Source organism: Triturus cristatus, chromosome 6, assembly GCF_964204655.1.
Source record: "Triturus cristatus chromosome 6, aTriCri1.1, whole genome shotgun sequence".
Lineage (NCBI taxonomy): Eukaryota > Metazoa > Chordata > Amphibia > Caudata > Salamandridae > Triturus > Triturus cristatus.
In genome coordinates this window covers 1,734,774,268-1,734,797,219 of record NC_140589.1, presented here as the reverse complement: position 1 = coordinate 1,734,797,219, position 22,952 = coordinate 1,734,774,268, and the positions used below count along the sequence as shown (strand labels likewise).

General features: G+C 41.6%; 1 protein-coding gene across 1 annotated transcript in view; it reads left to right on the top strand.

Annotated features, from left to right (window-relative positions):
• The window catches only part of TAF1A (TATA-box binding protein associated factor, RNA polymerase I subunit A), a 519,167-nt gene that overhangs the window by 9,404 nt on the left and 486,811 nt on the right, over positions 1 to 22,952 (top strand). Inside the window, exon 2 of the mRNA XM_085612966.1 lies at positions 22,393 to 22,491. Within this exon, the coding sequence (XP_085469092.1) occupies positions 22,395 to 22,491 (97 nt within the window). The 5' untranslated portion in view covers positions 22,393 to 22,394. The remainder of the gene's footprint in view (positions 1 to 22,392; positions 22,492 to 22,952) is intronic.

Genomic DNA, 22,952 nt, shown 5'->3' with positions numbered 1-22,952 from the left:
TGGTTTTTTAGCTATTTTCTCTGGTTTTTTACTGCTGACTTTTGTATGCCCTGTAATCATCCCATGATGATATGTATTTTCCCTGTGTAATGTCACATGTTTGTTTTTATCCATGTACTTTTATGACGTTTTTTAACTGTCGAATAAAGTTTATGAACTGAACTGAACTGAGTTTGGGTAATTTTTATTTTTTACCTCAGCGTACGGCATAAAAAGTCCTGCAAGTTACCAGAGGGAGATTTGTTTACCGGTGTCCCATTAAGAGTTTAATTGAACGAACCCCCTGCAGATATCTTGCACAGTTTGTTTTACTCAAAGTGCCATGTAGGTTAAAACAAAGTGACAAGAGATACTGGCAAACTATCTCTTTCTACAGAATCATAAGGTTGTGAGCCATTTATACAATTTTGGGAGAAAAAATTATGCAATTTTGCCCACCCCTAGTATTGATATTGTGAAAGTTCATAAGAAGGAATCCATGAATGTCATTCAAGCGTTCATTTGATTACGTTTTTAGATTTAGTGGAACCTGTATGCCACACTATTGCTGCATCATGTAACTGTGTGGATTGAAATCAAACTACTTGCTTCATATGAAACAGCGTAGTTTTAGAGGGGTTCTTAATACTGTGGACAACATTATGGTTGAAAGCCATGCCTGCGAGTAAAATCTAATACTTAGTCTGGTTAATTTGTTTGTGTGGTTGACCGCTTTATGTGAGATTGCCTTTGGCTAAAACTAAGATTTATGGGTATTCCCATTCGGATCTTTATTTTAACTTAAAAATTCCACATTAACTCATGGGTAAAGGCCTGCCATACTAAAGGTGGAATTTAGTATGAATAGTGGCTCTCATTGGTATAATTTGTATACATTTTCAATATTCAGCAGAAAGTTTCTATGCAATGGAGGCCATCTCAGTTAGTATATCATACAGCCAACATAATTTGCATTTTTCAAGGATTGACTTTTAGCTGAGATATTATGTAATAGTCAGTGTCCAAAAATGGAAGTAACATGAGTGTGATGTGTTCTCACTGAAAGAAGAAAAGCCACAGCCAAGAGTAGACTAAAGAAGGTGACTGTAATGCAAAGATTTTATGTTCAACGGCCTAAAATCAGGCTATGTACTAGTTTCAGTCTTAATATGAGCATGACATATTTGCCATCAACTTTATAAAAGAACAAAGCTGTGCATCCGTATCAAAATCCCTTATTGGCATGATACCGTTCTGCCTACACCTTTCCATCACTGTCCCTTGGAAGATAGAAGGTAGTAGAAGCGAAGCAGAAGTTGATGTATGAAAATGTAACTTAGAAATCCCCAAGCACAGCTTAATTTGTTTCCATACTTTGCATGCTGATTTCACTACCTTAAATCTGTTTTTTTTAATAGTAGCTTGGCTCTAGTATTCTCATTAGAAAGCCTTTTGCTTCAGTACCAAGCTCCATTTCATATATTGTCAGAGATTCTGCAACACCAACTCCACCTGTCTCCCCTGTTAAACAATCTACCCATGTGTTGTATAAAACATGACCTGTAATACAGGGTAAAATTGGGGACTGACCAGCTACCCTGCAGTCCTGATAGTCATATATTTCACTGCGTTTCTTGGCTTTTGGTGTCCCCAAAGAAAGTTGACCATAAGCGATTCTAATTGTAACAGCCAGCATTTGCTAATCTCCACCGAATGGTCCAAAAAAGATATGAAACATTTGGTAAAACATTCATTTTTAATACATTACACCTTCCCACTAGTGCGCGGTCTAAGTGATCGATTCTATCCAGATCCCTTTTAACTTTATCTAACGTTTGGGCCATATTTCTCTCCCCCCAACGTATCTGTCACTTTGGTTCCCAGGTAGGTTGCCACAAAGACCCTGCGTTTATCCCTCAAATTTGTTCCCTCAGTACACTCTATCTGTGTCTTGGCCTTGTTCGGCTCATACCCTGAAAATGTCCCAAATTGCTGTGCCAGCCTTTCAATCTCGAGCAGCACAGTACTGGGATCTACAGTTACCACTGCCACATCGTATGCATATTGAAACACTCTATATTATACTTGATTCTGGATAACATATTTAATACTTAAGTTCCCCTCCAAGTTAGCTAAAAACTGGTTGATATATAGTGCAAATAATAGAGGGGAACACGGACAGTCCTGCCTTGTTCCTCTTGAAATACGTGTAGTCTCCGACTCTAAACTTATTGCTCATATTCCGGCAGTCGGGGTCTTATATAAAGACTTAATGGCCCTTATAAATCCTCTCCCAAACCCTTCCCACTCCAAAAATGACTATAAAAATCCCCACGAGACACGGTAAAATGCTTCTCGCCATATTCTAATATAAACCCTAAGGGGGTCTTATGAGCTTCAGCCAGATCAAATAGCGTAATCACTCGTCTAATATGGTCCACTATACCTCTACTCTAGATAAACCCATGTTGCCTATTTGAGACTAAGGTTGAAATGACCCTACCCAGTCTGTTTGCCAACACCTTAGCATAGATCTTTCCATCGCAATTTAGCAGTGAAGTTGGTCTGAATGACCTAGCAAGTAGGGGTGGCTTATCTTTCTTCTTAAAAAATCACAACATTCTCTGCTTCCCAGGAAGGAGGAATCAGCCCTCATTGTGCATTTCAGAATGTTAACGTATACTGCTGTAGTTCTTGAAAGTATGTTTTTAAAAATTCCAACTGAAGGGTATCTGAGCCAGCAGCTTTCCCTATTGCCAGAGAGGTTATAGCTTCTGAAATCTCCTCCATGGATATCGGAGACTCGAGGGCTGCTTGATCCTCTTTATTTACCCTAGATCTTTTTAAGCCCTGAAAGAAGGCACCATATCCCTCGCCCGGAGGTTCTAGATCCCCAAGATAAAAAGCTTCATCAAACTCTTTAAAAACCTTAATTTCTGATGGGGTTTCGACAGTTCTTCCCCCTGGACCATTTATAGCCATTATTTCCCCTTCTAGCCTCCTTCTGTCTGATCCTCTTAGCTAGCAGTATACCAGCAGCTTCTCCTTACTCATATCATTTCGTCCTGTACGTGCTATATTTTGCTGCCACCTCTTTACAAAATAATGGTTAATTTTGGCCTTCCATATGGATATCTCCTGTTGTGTTTCTTGTATCTCATGTCCCATACTTAATTTCAGTCTTGGTTGTCCTTCTGCTAATGACAGCTTCTTAAACAAGCCCTGACTCTCCATCTTCTTTGATTTCTATAGATATAGGCCAACGATGAGGGTCTCCCCTCTAACTCCTGCCTTTAGGGCATCCCAAACCATCCAAATCTCAAAAGTTCATATCAATAAAAAAACAGGGTATAAGGCAAAACACGACTGCACCTAACCACTAGTTGGGTTAAGGTAAATCTCATTCCGGGTGCCAAGGACCTGAGGCGCAATACCCCTACACCCCCTATGGAAGACTCTACAAAATTCTTTAAACAAACAAAATGATCCGGCACCCCACTCGGTGATAACACATTATAAATAACAGAATTTCAGATCCAATCAGCAAGTCTTTGTATCTTTTCTTTATTCAAAAAATTTTCTTTAAAAGGAAACGAGGTAACCAACGAGTTTTGTCCCTAAGGTCTTCTTCAGGGCTACAAGCAAACATATATGGAAAACAATTTTAGGTTAAATATACATTCATATTTACAAACTTGTATATACACATTAAAAACATCATTTAAGATACATCCTTATTACAAAAGGATGAACTTGATTTAAGATACATCCTTATTACAAAAGGATGAACTTAATTCGACTCACAATCAATACAAAGTAATTTTATGTCTACGGGAAAAATATTAAGCTTCCTTTGACGTATACCGTTTCAAAGTATGACCTGCTAACAAAGCGTGTATCAAAATTTACATCCAATTTGATGACTCACATAGAGGGTCCAATTTATATTCTAACATTTATATAACAAGAGATGATTGACTTTTGATTTTATTCATCATGGTAAACACTGTGATTCTCAAATCACATAACAGTTTAAGAACTTAGGATGGGCAAAATATGCTATTTACAACAACATCTCCCCCTGATTAGAGTAATATCTGTCATCATGAAATATTCTGAGAATATCGTCATTTTTAGGTCTCGCCTGACGTAAGACTGCGCAGACATGCTCAGTCTCGCTGGCGAGATTTAATGATTTGAAGAGATTTCTCTAGTGGGCTTTAAGCCCCGCCCCTCTTTTCCATTGACTGGCCTCACCGTTTATGCTAAACGGGGGCCAGCCATTGGAAACGAGCGTCTAGTGACATGCACTTTTCTCTTTTAGAGCCGTCCCAGTTGGACTGGCTGCCCCGACTTACTGCTGGCGTAAAGGTTTTTTTAATCTTTATGGGGCCAAACACATTGCCCCATAAAGATAAGAAACCAGTCATGCGAGCCAGTCCAACTGGGACGCTCTAAAAGAGAGTTGTTGTTGGCATTGCAGCGCGCGCTATATATTTTGTAGTCCAGATGGCGCGTATGTGGAGAGGGTTTTGTAGTGGCGCTGTTGAATTGACATGCGGAATACAAAACCGGACTAGAGCACCACATCACACATCTGGACCTGGGAAACTTGGCAGGGCTGCTTTTACTCCGGTAACGTGGGCAATGTTATGCTGCAACTGCTGTGAATGTACTCCTCCACTGGTGGCCCATTGTGTGATTTTGCACGTACTGAAACCTGTTCAGATACCGTGCTCTACCCTCGCTGTTGCTGTTCTCTCTCTAAAACGGCATTACATATATATTTTTTTTATTTTTATTTTTTTGTTTTTTAATCGAAGTTCTCTTCTTCTTCAAACTTCTTCAAGATTGCTCTCACAATGCCTTCCAATTTAACATGCCTCAGCCTATCACATCTTTGGGATTCGAGTCGACCAGGACGCTTATATTTGGACGTAGTTTATTAAACACTAGACCGCATGCAATAGTTTGACGTAGTTCATTAAACACTAGACCGCATGCAACAAATAGATTATAGATACATCAGTCGAAGGAGCCTAGAACAGTGTTTAATTTCACCTAATATGGCTTCACTCGCCTCGCACTAGCCCTAAAAACACACACATTGTCTAGTTTCTGAAATGTTTTGCTAAACCAATCCTATCATTTACATCTACGATCGATAGAACAAGGACATTAAAATAAAAATCAACCTCATTTGACGCTTTGAAACGCGGATGCATGACACGTAAGGCTATGGACTGTGCCTTCTACAAATTACAAACTAACGTTTCTTTTTTTTTAAAAAATGTGCTTTCGTGCTGTGCAGATTTTTTCTTTATATTAAAATCTTTCTGCTCTTTAAAGTAGATTGTGATCTAAAATGTAGTCTTCTAATGCTCTGACACTGGGTAAAGTACACGCTATACACACTAAAACATGGAGCACTTGAGATACCGTCGGGGTGACGTTTGTGTAAGCGACTGGCATGAGCCAATCGGCCTTCCTGTCCGGAGCGTCACGCTCCTAACTAAGCCTATCACAAGAGTTGCGCTTTTATCGTATCCTTTCCTTCCAAAATGGCGTCCACTGCACCGACATCTGGTTCCACAGCCTCTCCGGCGACAGTTCCAGCAGCAACTGCACCCAGTGTACTGAATGGACCAGTGGTGCGGGTACACCCTGTGGTGTTAGCTTCAATCGTTGACAGCTACGAGAGACGGAATGAGGGAGCCGCCTGCGTGATCGGGACTTTGTTAGGTGAGGAGGCTGGAAAAGCGATGTCTGCAGCACTCATGGAGCCACTGGGTGTATGGGTCCTTAACAATTTACCGACGTGGCCATGTTTAAGTCCGGCACGTGAAACACGCTTCAGCGATGACAATGGGAGGATATTTCATAGCTGCGTTAGGTTCAGGGAATGCTAGGAGGCCTTTTAAGAAAAGAAACAAGCATTGAAAATGCAATAGGCCTCGCCTTTTATTAAGTTAAAGCCATTTGCTTTGCTAATGGTATTATATAGCAAATCAAATGGCTTTAACTTAATAAAAGGCGAGGCCTATTGCATTTTCAATGCTTGTTTATATATCCTATAATAATAGTGTAGTGCAAGGAAAGTATAATTCATGCAGAAAAAGCCACCCAACCGCAAAGTGAAAGAGCTTACCCAATATATTTCCAACATGTCTGTTTTTATTTTCATAAACAAGGAGAACTTTTCAATATATCAGTCCCTTTCAAAGCACCTCCTATATAACGAGGAACTAGGAAAAATGAAGCATTCGTTAAATTTAAGATTCTATTTTTTTGATGGTTAAAACGCAATTTTTTTGACTGAACAGACATACCTTAGTTAAGTTTCAGTTGTCTTAGGTCCCCAGCCTCGAGCGTTATTTATAATTAGCTCACTTTCTGCTTCCATTAGTGATGAGGTGGCTGCATTTAGCCTTTCGTGACCTAAAAAGATATGCAGTCTTTACTAAAAACGGGAAAGAGTACTGCTGATACATCCATAAGTGTCCTATTTTTTGGAAACACCCAGTACAATCAAATGTACTAAAGCTTGTACATTGGTGTGTAAATTCTGGATAGTCAGTCCCAAATCTCCAGCCCCAAAACCATTGTTATTTATAGTGAAACAAACTAGGGATATAGAGGTCATTATATGATCTCTAAATAGTCAGATATCCAACATATTGGTGTTGGTGTTAAAGATTCAGAGGTAGGAATCAATACTGTTGTCTTATCTAAACAACTCCTCTATCCCTGATGGCGTTTAAGGAAATCACGACAAACGGGGGAACGGAGAATACATGTGTTTGTACAATCTATCACATATTGGTATTAGTGTAAAAGAGTGCAAAGGAAAGTATCAGCACTCTTAACATGTCTAGACCACCCACCTAACTCAAACGGGGTTAAGGCAATCATGGCAGGAAAAAAGAAGAGAGCGATGGGTACGCTAGGCTATACAGTCTATCACGGCACTTTCTTGTAAAAGCAGGTCGGTTTGCGTCCAAATCCGAATACGTCCTGTCAGTATCCCGTATTGTGGAGATCTGTCTAGGTGCCGGCATTTAAATAACCCGCCCTTGTCAGCACCTGATGTCAGTTTGAAAAAGGACATGCTTTCCCTAGGGTAAATCTTGTAGGGGACCGGAACTATATGTTTAACTGATGTGACTCAACTTCAGGCTACGTATAATCAAAGGGGGGACATCAGAGCTAGTTATTTATCGAGGTCCTGTTTCCATGCTCCAAGGCAAGTAGATTAATATCAAAAAGGGGAAACAGTTCCTCTCTATGGGCCTGGGTAGAGAGTTACAATGACTTACTACACTATTACAAATGGTATCTAGGGGGATCTGCAAATCCAGATCGTAATGCCCTCACACACCTGTTAGGGTGTCATGCTTCATCATTGGGCGCTCCTCGTCGGACCGGCGCTGCAATGTCCGACGGGCCTGGTGGCATCTTTATCGGAGATCTTTTGATCTGTGAACGCCGTATGGTGAGTGCGGTGTGTGGGGCTATAGGTGAAACATTGTTTGGTGAAGGTGTAGATTGTGATTATTAAAAAAGGCCCCTAACCTTTTTGGTTCACTTTATTAAATGTTCAAGGATGGGACTTTGTTAAAAACAGTGAGGCTACGTGTGATAATTAAAGGTATTCAAGTAGCCATTGGTGGACTAAGTCAGGTCAACATGTTTCGTGTCAAGTGCTTCAAAGTAAAGCGACACTTCTTCAGGACCAGAATGACATGACCGCTAGGTTAACAGTCATGGGAGGTGAGCTCCCTTTCTGAGAGGTAGAATCCTCAATTTGGGGTTCTCATAAAGGCATTCTTCCTGTGTAGATAAGGCCAAAGGAGAAAAGAAAGGGATATGGATACCATCAGAATTCATGAGTGTGACCTATTCAGCTGAGACAGAAGACAGTATATCATCCAGACAAAAGACAGTATATCATCCAGACTGGGCCAAACAAGGCCGGTATCTATTAATAACAAGGGGATAATAAAAGAACTAACGCTAAGAGAACATTTAAAAAACATGGCATGAAAGAGTTCACAGCATGATATCACTCAAGTGACGCAAATGCAGTGGGACCAAACAATTAGGGGAGGTAACGTTGTCAAGGGGAAGGAATTAATCTTACCTCCTCAAGGTAGGAAGTGGAGCCTCAGAGATGAGGGAAGACGACCCGACCAATTGAGCGGGTGTACTATATGACAGGGAGTAAAGGAGACATCAAGCCTACAACATGACACTGTCAGCGTAGAAATTGCCAAATAAAACATACATGTATATACTGATACAGAAAGGAAAACTGTTAGATGGTTCGATTCTAGTATGTATCAACATTAAACATTGAACAAAAATTATTTGAACAAAAACTTTATCAACAAGTGCTCCCATCAGGACATACTGATGTGTCGATTCTAGAGGGTTATATTGGAGATCACGTGCGTGATTGCAATACTTGTTCACCACAGGACAAGTAAAGGCATCCCACATACCCATTGTGCCACGTTCGTGCAAGCGGGAGCGTGAGTGGGAAGACCGGTGCGGAGGTATCTCAAGGTCCAGTGAGGGAGGGGTGAGTGTAATGCGGGTCCCGCTGGGGATCGACTGTGCGTGTCGTACCGGCGGGGTGAGATTACTAACCGTCCTGGTGATATAGATTGTCAACGTATTCGAAATGCGAGAGGGGGGTGGGCGTGATACCGGTGGAGTAATAGCAGACTCGCCGGGGACGGGCTAAAAGTAAAGGCACCGGTGTGCCGTGCCAGGAAAATAGTGAAGGTCTGGTTGTGCTCGTAATATCCGGAGCCCGTAAATTATGGGAACAGTGGATCTTGACGGACTTACGTGATATAAGCAAGCAAAATGCACCGGCAGATGTAAGGTCTCGGGATATGAGGCCGTGAACGTAAAGAGAAATAGCGGGCCGGCATGCTGCGGCTCAGGCTGCATGCAACTCATGTCTCGGGGAGTGAAAGTGCGTGGGGGAGTAAGACTTACCCTGAACAAGACGTGGGCTCGTCTTAGAACCTACTCATCTCCATCTCACCTTGGTGTTACCGTAGGCGGTAGGATCCGGGTTATGAAGTTTCAACCGGCGATCTAAATCTCGTGAGATTAGGCCGCCATTTTGTCACAAGACGAGATGCCTGAGTTGCATGCAGCCTGAGCCGCAGCATGCCGGCCCGCTATTTCTCTTTACATTCACGGCCTCATATCCTGAGACCTTACATCTGCCGGTGCATTTTGCTTGCTTATATCACGTAAGTCCGTCAAGATCCACTGTTCCCATAATTTACGGGCTCCGGATATTACGAGCACAACCAGACCTTCACTATTTTCCTGGCACGGCACACCGGTGCCTTTACTTTTAGCCCGTCCCCGGCGAGTCTGCTATTACTCCCCCGGTATCACGCCCACCCCCCTCTCGCATTTCGAATACGTTGACAATCTATATCACCAGGACGGTTAGTAATCTCACCCCGCCGGTACGACACGCACAGTCGATCCCCAGCGGGACCCGCATTACACTCACCCCTCCCTCACTGGACCTTGAGATACCTCCGCACCGGTCTTCCCACTCACGCTCCCGCTTGCACGAACGTGGCACAATGGGTATGTGGGATGCCTTTACTTGTCCTGTGGTGAACAAGTATTGCAATCACGCACGTGATCTCCAATATAACCCTCTAGAATCGACACATCAGTATGTCCTGATGGGAGCACTTGTTGATAAAGTTTTTGTTCAAATAATTTTTGTTCAATGTTTAATGTTGATACATACTAGAATCGAACCATCTAACAGTTTTCCTTTCTGTATCAGTATATACATGTATGTTTTATTTGGCAATTTCTACGCTGACAGTGTCATGTTGTAGGCTTGATGTCTCCTTTACTCCCTGTCATATAGTACACCCGCTCAATTGGTCGGGTCGTCTTCCCTCATCTCTGAGGCTCCACTTCCTACCTTGAGGAGGTAAGATTAATTCCTTCCCCTTGACAACGTTACCTCCCCTAATTGTTTGGTCCCACTGCATTTGCGTCACTTGAGTGATATCATGCTGTGAACTCTTTCATGCCATGTTTTTTAAATGTTCTCTTAGCGTTAGTTCTTTTATTATCCCCTTGTTATTAATAGATACCGGCCTTGTTTGGCCCAGTCTGGATGATATACTGTCTTTTGTCTGGATGATATACTGTCTTCTGTCTCAGCTGAATAGGTCACACTCATGAATTCTGATGGTATCCATATCCCTTTCTTTTCTCCTTTGGCCTTATCTACACAGGAAGAATGCCTTTATGAGAACCCCAAATTGAGGATTCTACCTCTCAGAAAGGGAGCTCACCTCCCATGACTGTTAACCTAGCGGTCATGTCATTCTGGTCCTGAAGAAGTGTCGCTTTACTTTGAAGCACTTGACACGAAACATGTTGACCTGACTTAGTCCACCAATGGCTACTTGAATACCTTTAATTATCACACGTAGCCTCACTGTTTTTAACAAAGTCCCATCCTTGAACATTTAATAAAGTGAACCAAAAAGGTTAGGGGCCTTTTTTAATAATCACAATCTACACCTTCACCAAACAATGTTTCACCTATAGCCCCACACACCGCACTCACCATACGGCGTTCACAGATCAAAAGATCTCCGATAAAGATGCCACCAGGCCCGTCGGACATTGCAGCGCCGGTCCGACGAGGAGCGCCCAATGATGAAGCATGACACCCTAACAGGTGTGTGAGGGCATTACGATCTGGATTTGCAGATCCCCCTAGATACCATTTGTAATAGTGTAGTAAGTCATTGTAACTCTCTACCCAGGCCCATAGAGAGGAACTGTTTCCCCTTTTTGATATTAATCAACTTCAGGCTAGCCAAATGCGCATAGCCTAACTTGATTAGGTTTTTCAGATTTCGATTTTGGCTGGAAATTTATAATTGGAAGATTTTTATAAAAGTTATTTGACGAAGGCCTATTTTTGTTTCGACATGATTGATATCAAACGTTAAGAACCGGAGATAACCTATTTCTCCTAACATAGTTATCGGCGCCATATTATGTGGGACTGAAGATTTGTAATTTTTTTATTAAAAGGCCGATATAAGGGGAAAACGAGCCGTTCTAACATGATCGTTCCACCCAAATTATAATGTATTTGTTTAACATAAACTTATTTTTCATTTTGTTGATTTATTTTATTTAACTATGTGTGACGTTATTTACATCCCGTGGGGTATCGTAAGGCAACAAAAAAATCAATTTTTCGTTTTATAAACAGAAATAGAATACAATTCGGTTCTCACTTTGAGAGCTGAGGCCGCCATCTTACAATGGACCCGAGAGTCTAATCGGGCCACTATATGGAGTTATCTCTTCCCGATTTCACTTATGATGCCCAATTTGTATCCTCCACAGTTCAAAAAATATGTTCTCTTTCATTGAAAAAAATAGTTTAAAAACGTCAGATTAGGGATTATGTGATGATAGTGGTTTGTCCGTTCTTACCCTGAGATATCAGAGTATCTGTACCTCATTTAGTCCACATTGGCAGATTTTCTACTTGAATAATTTCAGGATGACCGCATATTCGTGTATTTATCTCAATAATTAATTAATTAGTAAATAATAAATGCAGTTTGAAAGCCATATTCATTAAATCAACAAGGAGGTATATTCTTATAGTTGTACCAGTCACATGGTCCAACCATAAAATAGAGCATTAGATGCCATATTACCATTTGCCTTTTCATAAGGCATGATAGATTCCATTATTCACATTCAAACCTATATTGATAATTTCAGAGCAATCATGTCCATTAGTAAAGACTGCATATCTTTTTAGGTCACGTAAGGCTAAATGCCGCCCCCTCATCACTAATGGATGCAGAAAGTGAGCTAATTATAAATAACGCTCTTGAGGCTGGGGACCTAAGACAACTGAAACTTAACTGAGGTATGTCTGTTCAGTCAAAAAATTGCGTTTTAACCATCATAAAAATAGAATCTTAAATTTAACGAATGCTTCATTTTTCCTAGTTCTCGTTATCTAGGAGGTGCTTTGAAAGTGACTGATATATTGAAAAGTTCTCCTTGTTATGAAAGTAAAAACGGACATGTTGGGAATATATTGGGTAAGCTCCTTCACTTAGCGGTTGGGTGGCTTTTTCTGCATGAATAATACTTTCCTTGCACTACACTATTATATGATATATAAAAAATGACGATATTCTCAGAATATTTCATGATGACAGATATTATTCTAATCAGGGGGAGATGTTGTTGTAAATAGCATATTTTGCCCATCCTAAGTTCTTAAGCTGTTATGTGATTTGAGAATCACAGTGTTTACCATGATGAATAAAATCAAAAGTCAATCCTCTCATGTTATATAAATGTTAGAATATAAATTTGACCCTCTATGTGACTCATCAAATTGGATGTAAATTTTGATACACGCTTTGTCAGCAGGTCATGCTTTGAAACGGTATACGTCAAAGGAAGCTTAATATTTTTCCCGTAGACATAAAACGACTTTGTATTGATTGTGAGTCAAATTAGGTTCATCCTTTTGTAATAAGGATGTATCTTAAATGATGTTTTTAATGTGTATATACAAGTTTGTAAATATGAATGTTATATTTAACCTAAAATTGTTTTCCATATGTTTGCTTGTAGGCCTGAAGAAGTCCTAGGGACGAAACGCATTGGCTACCTCGTTTCCTTTTAAAGAAGATTTTTTGAATAAAGAAAAGATACAAAGACCTGCTGATTGGATTTGAAAATCTGTTTTTTATAATGTGTTACCATTGAGTGGAGTGCCGGATCATTTTGTTTGTTGAAATCCCTGTCGAAGAACTTTTCTATCCAGAGCTTCATATGATCTAAATATACCAATTCCAATAAAGGTTTCCTATCATATCGGGGCTCGAAAAATCATTTAATTTTTACTAGACCTGCAGGTCTAGGAACCTAAAAAATACACTCGACCTAACTGAAATGCACTTGACCTCAGTTTCTGGAACGGAGCAAATGTGACAAGTTAACAAGATTTAAAGGTATTTAAATTGCTCATTCACTTTGTGAGCAATAAAGAAGCCTTTAAATCTAGCTATCTTGGCACATTTCCTCTGCTTTCAGAGACGAGGTCAAAAGTCAGTTTGTCTTCCTACTCGCCAGAAAGGACGAGTAGGACCTAAAATTAGCTTGCCTTAATTGAATCTGGCTCGCAAATGCGAGCGGGCGAGTGGATTTTTTTGAGCCCTGCATATGTAAAAACCCCACTGGGTCTAAAAAAGCTTGCTACAGGAATCTCATGGGTCAATGGACTATGATCTGATAGCATTCTAAGGAGATTCGCTATTTTAGCCTCCGAAACCAGAGCCGTAGAGACAAAAATGCAATCGAGGCGCACCAGTTTATGTGGAGAAGAATAATAATTAAAGCCCGGGTCCAGGGGCCTTTATTTTGTTCCACACATCAATAAGGCCATGATCTGTCACTAACCTACGTAGTTCTGCTTCCAAATTTTTTTGTTATTCACCTCCTAGAGGGATATTTAAATCCCGGCAAAGAACTAAAGGGAGAGGCTATGTGGCCAATTCCATATTCAATACATCAAAGATGCTTGCTTCATCAATCTTTGACCCATAAATTTTACACAACGTGAACCGGGCCCGGCCTGTGCTACATAAAAAAATTATCCAATGACCGAACTTATCCACTAGTCTACGACCAGCAGAACAGACATTTTTTACCACAACCTCACATGTTACACCCTGCTGTGTACAGGCTATCAAGGTCCAGTCTAAATCTTTTAAATGTTCCCGCTTTCCCCAGGGAATATGATTTTCCTGCACTTGCACTACATCTAGTCTCATCGCTGTCAAACCAAGAGCCACTCTATTTCTTTTGTTTCTATCATTTAGTCCACAGATGTTAATCATATACATTTGTAGATTATGCCCCATTTGTTTGTGCCCTATTACCTATTTTTGATCCCAACATCATCTTCTCTTTTTCCCTACCCAGTGCATTACCACTGCAGCCCTTACTCATAAACCACCTTGAATCATCTTCTAAGAACTCTTAAAACAAAATAACCCACTCAGATCTGTTGACATTGGAATCTACATTATGATCAATTATTTTGAGCTTTTTCAAATTCATGCTTTTATAAGCATCTCTGCCGTCTTGCTTCTATACTTCATTGTCCTGCCTTACCAATCCACCATCCACCCCCAGTGCCCCTCCTTCCATGTCCCCCCCCTCCAGGATCCCCAACCCCCCCTCCTCTGTAGTCCTGCCTCTCCCCCTTCCTACCCCTAGAGGCTAAAGGACCAGGTAGGTCCATTCACAATAGTGTGCACAAACCCCTCCCCCCCCCGGCCCCCTAACTTTGTTCAACTTATTCTCCCCCCAAACAACCTCCACATTCCCTAAAACTAAACCCAAATCAATTGCATACCACTGTGACTAAATAATCATATCTCATTATGATGTTTAATAGTTCATCTAGTTCATCCCAGGCTCAAAGTCTCCAGAAATTCCTTTGCCTTGACTTCCGACGTAAAGAAGTAAGACTTGTACTTCACAGTCGCTTTCAGTTTAGCCAGATTCAATAAAAAGGCTTGAGCCCCTTTGGACTGGAACAATGGTATCAGCTGTTGAAGTTGCCATCTCTTTTCCATGTGACATGGAAATAATCTGGCCTGACAAAAAACCCATGGCCCTTAGCAGATAGTTTTCGATCTGGATGAGCCAGATCATAAAGAGCCTGACGGAACAAGAAATTTCCCAGGCAGATCAGCACTGTCCTTGGTTTCAGAGCTCCTTGCTCACCTCAGGAATGTTACTTAAACGGGAACCTCTACGCCCTCTGCACTTCCACGTCCCAGTTCCAATTGGAGAACTCTGGAAAGGCTTCTTTAAAAAGCTCCACAATAAACCTACCGGTATCCCCACCCTCCACCCCTTTGGGGATGTCCAAAACTCTCAAGTTATTCTGCGGCAGTCTGTTTTCACAGTCCTCGAGGTTCCATTGCATGTAATTAAATCGAGTTTCCAGCATTCCAGTTACTTCCTTCAGTGTCACTAGGTAACTTTCTATTGTTGAGATTCTGTTCTTTGCCTCTCCTTTTCTCTCCACAATTTCTGTACATGATTTTGCGACTTGCCAAATGGCCCCCTCATTTTTCGACGAGCAGATTGTGTTTTCCAATTCTCTGCTCGTCTCATCCTGATGTATCAATATACTTTTGATAGCTTGTTTCTAGCGAGATTATTTCTGGGGTTTCATGAGAGATCTCCTTCCCATTCAATGAAGTTTCCTCCAAACTAGGAGTTACGGAGTAATCCCTAAGTAGCATCTTTGGCCCTCAACTGCCTTCATCCTGTTGCACTTCCATTTTTTTTTTGCTTCTTAATGGTGCCTGCAGTAACCAAGGCTTTTGAATCTATTTGAGGGGTTTGTCTCTCTTCTGGACCACTCACATCACTCAATATGCCGCCTAATAAATTCTCCTTGGTATGCTGACCTAATGTGTCTACATTTTCTACCCCAGAGAAGATGGAGTTGTCAGAGAGTGAGGAAAAAATGATCTGCGGAGTCCACTTCTGCCTGCTTGGTTACTGCCCGATGTTCCGCCTTATCTTTAATTTGTTTCTCCGTAATGCTGATTCTGCTCATTATACTCTGGAGAGTACCATTAGTACTTTAGTTTCTGGAGCACGCCCCCAGGTCATCATCAGCTTTCTTAGTAATCTACTCTCCCAACATAGACATTTAATGGGCATGCAGTATCATGGGTGATCCTACTGTGGCAGGCATATCAGTCGCATCCTCAGCACACCTCCTTATTGCTCCCGCATCCATTAGCTGATGTTTAGTACTCATGTCCTGTGTATTTCCTGTTTGAGGCTCCGATACTCCATTGTTTTGTGCCACTTCAGAGGTTCCAATAGGAGTTGTCACTATGACTACTCCAGTGGTGAGAGATTTCTTTAAAAGCTTCGCCATCTAGTTTACAGCTGGAGCCTTTTTATGTCCCTTGTTGCATGCATCTCAGAGATATGGTCATCTTCACCGCGGTTTGCCCTGATAGTCGAAGTCTTGCTTCGACTCCCGGCACCTGACCAGCACCGTCAGTCCCCAGGGCCCTCGCGGTCTTGGGAGGCATTTCAGTGGTTTCCATGCACAGAGCGGCATCAAGTCTTCAGATGCCCAGCGAACCCCTGCAAGAATCAACAGCCAGACTGCGCGTTCAGCCGCCGCCACATCCTTCACTGTTTGCTGCCTTACAGCCCGTGAGAAGCACAGCTGGCAGCCTCCCAGCATCATTCAGCCCCGTCAGAGTGCAGGTAATGGGTAGGCTCTCAGATAGGAGCCCAGAAAGGGAGGAGTGCAGAACGGCCGTGATTACACAGCCGTCATCTTTCCCATCTCTCTGTAGTTAGGCGTTTCAGTGAGCCTTAACCATAGCTTTAATGTGTTTCAGCCAATCGGTTTCTTTAAGTGATGTCTAGTAAATTCTCTATAATGCTACTAGTATATTTGGCACCAGAACACAATTGGATGGCTGCAAAAACAACTTGATTTGGATAAATGTAATTCTATGCGGTTGCTTTTCTGTTTAAGGAAGGCAGTTCAGACTAGAGCTTGGTAGAGTTGAGGCAAGAATCCTGGCTGGCATATCTGCCTTGTTATAGTTTCTAAGACTTAAACATTCCACATAGGCCACTAATGCTGTACAGTATGGAAAGGCTTGAACTGCTGGTGAAATATAATCTCAATGCTATTTTTTAGAAGGTTTGTCATCCAAGTTAACTAATGAATTCCCATATTGAAGTCACAATCTGATATCTAAGCTGGTACAGTGATCTTAATCTTAAGAACACTAAAAAGTGCCTCTTCGTGCGTGATGCATAGCATCTGGTAAAAAAATTAAGGAAGCAGCATAAAAGATAAGCACACAGCATTGTGTCAAAGATTCAAGATAAACCTGTAGCAGGAGAGCAAAATTATGTTGTGTGATGCTTGTGCTGTATGCAACACCTCTCATAAAGGAGTGACAACAGAAGTCACTGTGCACAGCACAGATGTCAATCAGAACATATTTGCGGTCCCATTAGAGCCATCAGGGGAACGTAAAACGACATTTTAGAAGATCTGGGCAAAAAGAGTCTTCAAAGTTCTAACTAATTCTTTGGATTGGCCAAATAAGATTATACGTTGATGTTCAGTCATAATTAATCTGTTTGGTAGGTAGCCAAATTTTTCCAACTTGCATGACATGGTTTCCTCATCCTCACAGGAAAGACTTTTTTTGCGTTGGTAATAACTTTGGACCCATTTGAAAAATCTCCATGAAACTGTCCCAAAAAGTACTACTTTTTGTAGTTTTCATATGAAAAGTTTTGGGATGATCCATCGTGCAAGGGCTGAGGGGGAAAAAAAAGGGGGGGGTCCCCATTCAATTTTTCCACAGGACCTTTAGATCCAGCTACAGCCCAACAGCTGAATGGATTTATACCAAATTTGGCAGCAAGTTAGATCTTATTTTAACAAGTGATTTTAGTGTTTTGGTGTAAATCCGTTCTGCAGTTTTGAAGAAATTATGGTTCAAATGTATTAATATTGCGTTGTAGAGTATCCGCTGAGTTGACAGAGCTCAAGCTGAGATCTGATTGACTGCCACCACTGTATCCAGGAAGTGGTGGCAGCCATTTTAGGACTCAGGACTCCCTCCCAAGTCCTTAAAAAAAACATAAAAGAAGACATACAGCAGCAGGGCAGCCTGGGGCCAAAAACTAGTTTTTTTGTTTATTTTGTTTTTAATGTTTTGATGCAAATTGTCAGAGTCTGTGGAATTTGGCAGGGAAGCGTGGAATATCGGTTGAAATTTCAGAAATACATTGTGGAATGTCATGAATTTATCAAATTGTTTTAACAATTTGTTCACCGAAAGTAAACTTGCCTGGCATTGTATGTATATATGGCATGTCTGTATTGCAGACATAATCAAAAGACAGTGGATTGCTGTACAGGGTCGAAAACTATGATTCTACCAAGAGGTGATAGTTTTATTACTGATTTTTTCATCAAAAATCTGATCAAAATAGCCTGCTTTGTTCTTCCGGCTTACATCCAGCTAAATTGAAAGAAAATTCCTTGTTCAGTCATTTATTGCAGATTCTGTGTATATTTCGTCAGAAGATAAAGGGGAAACCTAGAAAGTATATTGAAAAATAATTTGGGAAAGGGTGAAAAAGTCATACTGAGATCTTCAGTAGAAATCTGTCTGGAATAAGTCTCAGGCTCTGGGTTATCCAGGGTCATATTTGCAACATACCCCACCCGTTAGGACATTTTCTTCCCAAGGGTTCTTAACCAGTTACAGTAGTAGTACAAAAATACTCACTCTTGGAAGCTCTGGGGAATTGGTAGATGGACATTGGGAAGGCCCTTGACTGCTGGAGCTGAGAAGCTGAGACAAGAGGCGTCATCTATTGGTTTAACTTCAGATAAGAGGCGCTGCCAGTTAAAAGGACAGCAAGCATGGAGCACTATGCTTGGGAACAGCGGTTGGGCTTTGTTAGGTCCAGTCCCGCTTGGCGTATGCATACGTCTTTGGCATTATGACTTTCTTCGATTGCCTTGGTAGTTAGCTTCCTCTCAAACAGTGCTTTCCCATTTTCTTTCTTCTCCTTTGATTCCCTGCAGTTCATGCCACTTGTCCGTTGTTGTTCCTCCATTACTTCTTTCTAGCTTACTGAAAGCTCCAAGACCAAGGCTCTCTTGACTGATGCTCCTATCCTTTCGTTCTCTGGCTGTATCCTGGTAACTAGTGGGATAGTTGCAGAGCTTCTCCTACTATACCTTGAAACCTGAAGGTCTAGCGTGCCCTTCTGAATTCCAGAAATTTGCTGAGCTGCCTTATCATCCGTATCCCGCCTGTCTCTGTCTCCTAACCCTTCTTTAACCTAGGGTCGCATTTTCTTCATAAGTGTTACTTGTCACAGAGAGGATGTGCTCTCTTAGTTATAGAGGCAGAACATCTCGACTCCTTTTTTTGTCTTCTGACAAAATCAGCTATTGAAGACAGATTAAAATGGATACTTCCCTATGGTAGACATTCTTAACTCCTTCAGCGCGGCGCGGATTACCGCGCTGTGCTGAAGGTTCCGTGTGCGGGGGGTTCCATGACGGAGGTGTTCCGTCATGCGCACTGCTCAACCGTCGTGCGTGACGGAACCGCTCCGTCACTCGCATCGAAGGGGTTAATGCATTAAACACACCATCAACAAAAATTGGAACATTACAGGAAATGATTTAAAAATGAAATAATTCTGTAAAGAATACCCTTTATGCATATACATCATGGAACAAACTGACAAATGTTGATTCACACTTCTTTTTAAACCTCTTTATGCAAATTCCAGTACAAACCAAACTGTCGATTTATGATCCCTAGGTTTCTTACTTGGTTCGACAGGGTGGGCGTAGGTCCTAATTCTGACAGCCACCAAGCCGAGGACCAGAGAGAGTTCTGTTTTCCAAATAGACTCCCCTCTGTCTAGTCTGAGGTGAGCTTCAGGCAGTTGGTCTTCATCCAGTTTCCCACTTCGGGCATACAGTTGAGGAATTTAGCTTGGCTGCTGTAAGTGTCTTTGGAGAGGATGAGCAGCGTGTTGTTGGCATACAAGATGATGTTGAGACCATGGAGACATTGAAAAGTGTGGGGTTGAGCGAGGAGCAGAGTTTTGGGGGATGCCACAGATGAGGTTGGAGGCGGTGGAGGTGTACAGGGCCAGGCTGACTGACTGCGTGTGACATGCGAGGAAGGAACTGATCCAGCAGACTGCAGGTCCTTGTATTCCAGTTTCATGGAGCCATTCAATGAGGAGGGGGTGGGAGACGGTGATGAAAGCTGCAGATATGTCTAGAAACATGATCACTGCAGTGCCACACTTGCCCATGATGAGACTGATGTCATCGTTGATGGCATTGGGGGCAGCCAGGGTAGTGGGATTTGGCCTGAATCTGGATTATTAAGGGTCCAGGAGTAGTGGTGGTTGAGGTGGTCAATCAGTTGCTTGTTGACTATTTTTCCAGGACCTTGCCAGATAGGGTAGTAAGGAGATTAGCCTACAGTTTGTCAGTGTTTTTGAGTCCGCTGAAGGACCAGGAAGGTAGCAGCAGTGAGAGAATTGTTGGGTATTGTAGTGAGCACGGTGCAGATGTGGCCTAGTCTATTGTTGAACATAAAGTGTTGACAATGGTCAGAAGGGGCTCCTGAGTGAATAAAGCACATGCTGGCAGTGGTTACTGGAGGGTTTATTGGCCAGCAGGTGAGGGAGGTTTCCAGTGAGTTCTATTTGTCGGGTTGGCTGTCTGTGAAGGTTGAAAGTTCTGGTTGGAATGCAAAGTTGTTGTATATAGGGCTGATTTTGTTGCTGAAGTAGTGAGAGAGCTGGGAGCAGAATTCCTTTGAGGGGGTCACCGTCATGGAGCTTATCGCATGAGAGGTTAATTTCTTCATTGTGTAGATTATTTTAGAGTTGGATCAGTTTTTGATTGTTTCGGTCAAGGTTGAGCATTTGGTGGATAGTAGTGGAGGACTGGTCAGTAGGCATTCCTGTTGTCGTGGATATGTTGCAAAAAGTGTTCAAGCTGTTTGGTCCATAAACTGGTGAAGGTTTTCAGCGAAGCCAGGGTGTCTGCGCATTAGGTGAACCAGAAGTTGAAGTAGGTGATAGATCAATAGAGGTCGCCGTTGTGCAGTGCTGGGCTAGGTTCCAGTAGTGCTGCATGGTTTTAGTAGATGTGGGGTCCAGGTTGTGAGAGGGGGGGGGGGTCAGCTTGTCCATGATGTCAGAAAAGTTAGTAAACCAAGTGTTGAGGAAATATCAGGCGACATGGTGGGCCATTTACGTATGGGGTGATTCAGAGTGTTTACAAACCTTCTAGGAGGTTGTTAGTGTTTAGGTATGCGTAGACTTACACATGGAAGTTGTGGTTTGCTGAGGAGGTAGAAAGAGCTGGAGGGCAGCACCAGTGGTTCAATGAAGTCCACAATGGTGTTTCTGAAGTTGCATCTAAGATCGGGAGGTAGGTAGACCTTTTTTGCAGGTGTGATGGCAGCCAGGACCTTTTATAAGATTATCTGTATAATATTCATACTTATGGGTGCTTTTAGCTAAACTTTGTCACCCTTTGGTCTGTTACTGTTAGTCGCGTTTTTCTTCTTACTACAGCATATAGCATGGGGCAGTGGTCAGCCCACTCCAGCTATTCGGTAATGTCATGGTGGAGAGACAGCATTCTGCTCCTTCATAAAGAGCACATCCGTATAAAGTAACTCCCTTCACTGACCTGGTACAGCTATGGCAACCTGTGCTTTTAGAGTAAAAAAAGTTTTGCTGTTTAGGCAGAGTGTTTTTTTTTTTTATAGATTGATTGATAAATGAGGGCCCATCTGCTTCCCATGATTGATAAATGAGGGCCCATCTGCTTCCCATATCGATAACATTTGCAAAAATCGTTACAAAAATCGAGCATTGACAAAGCCAAAACTCTTGCAGCCAACACCAGATTTACTGGCTTTACCTGTGGCTTCTTTAAAAAAACATCCCATTTAGGAGCACTGCCTGCTCCTCTGAAGGCTGCCATACACAATTCTTATAGGGAAAACTGTTCAGTGGGGACAGCTTACCATTTGTGAACGGGTAACCACTTCCTCTCAGGAGTTGCTAACTTATCAATGGGTTGCGTCTGCAATTGTGGTCTCCCAACTATTGATTGATATATATATATACACCATTCTAAATCACAATTGGAGGAGATGCCCCTTTCATACCCCTCTTAATTATGATTAAGTGCAGAACCTATTTTGCGAGTTGGAAATGCTTTTCCAACTCACAAAATAGGTTTAATATTTAGTAAAAAATCATTTTGCATTTAAAAAACCTATGATTTTGTGAATCACAGGACTTACAACCCCAAAATGAATTTGTACATTCAGCCTTTGGTTATTAAAATAAAAATCAAGATGTCAAAAAAAAGCCATTAAGGAATTTGGGTCGGTGGATGACAATTGATGAGGAAAGCTGTAGGAGATTGACAATGGAAGTAAGGTCTTGTTCTAATGATAATGAAAAAGTGGGCTAATATGATGCTAAAAAAAAGATTCCTTTCCACCTTCATAGGCTCTCTTTATATGGTAGATTGCACAATATGCAGATGAAATCACAAATAGGGGGTATGTGTTACTTTATTTATTTTCATAGACCGAGTTCATCAGTATCAATACTGTCAGCAAATGACACCCAGTTTTCGAGCAGACACCTTGAAGCATTTGAAATATATCATATTTATTCTGTAATGTGTAATCTGCTTCTTTTTAGATATGGAAGAGTACGTGGACAAGTCGGATGAAGAAATGCCACAGACGTCGATCCCTAATATCCGACTACCCTACAACCACAGGCATCATCCATACAAAAGTAAATGTTCTCAACGTAGTCCTCTTTTTGTGTGTGTCTGTGTCTGTCTCTCTTTTCTTCCTGTAATCAGTCTCCTAAATGCTTTAATAATCAATTTCAATAGACTTGAGGGATTTTAACTTCCTCATTCCACCAATTTGCCCGGATTATGTCCCACCTGAGCATTCACATGCAACTGTACACGTATTGTGTGCTGTGTGAGTAATGACCAGCTAGCTTGCTGGTTAGTGAGCAGGGCCTACTGTTCACTTGAATCCTGGATTGAACATCAACTTTCTTTAGTCTGTGATGTCCTCCTTGCTAAGCAAGGTCTACAGATGAACTGCTGATGAGCAAAAGATGACCTCTGGTGAAGAGTTTAGAGACCTGTGTTTCTAGTTTGGATGTTTATTTTTTATCTGAAAAAGTGCTCTTTATAAATGAAGTACCAAAATCCTTTATGTCCGCGATTGTCTGTAGTA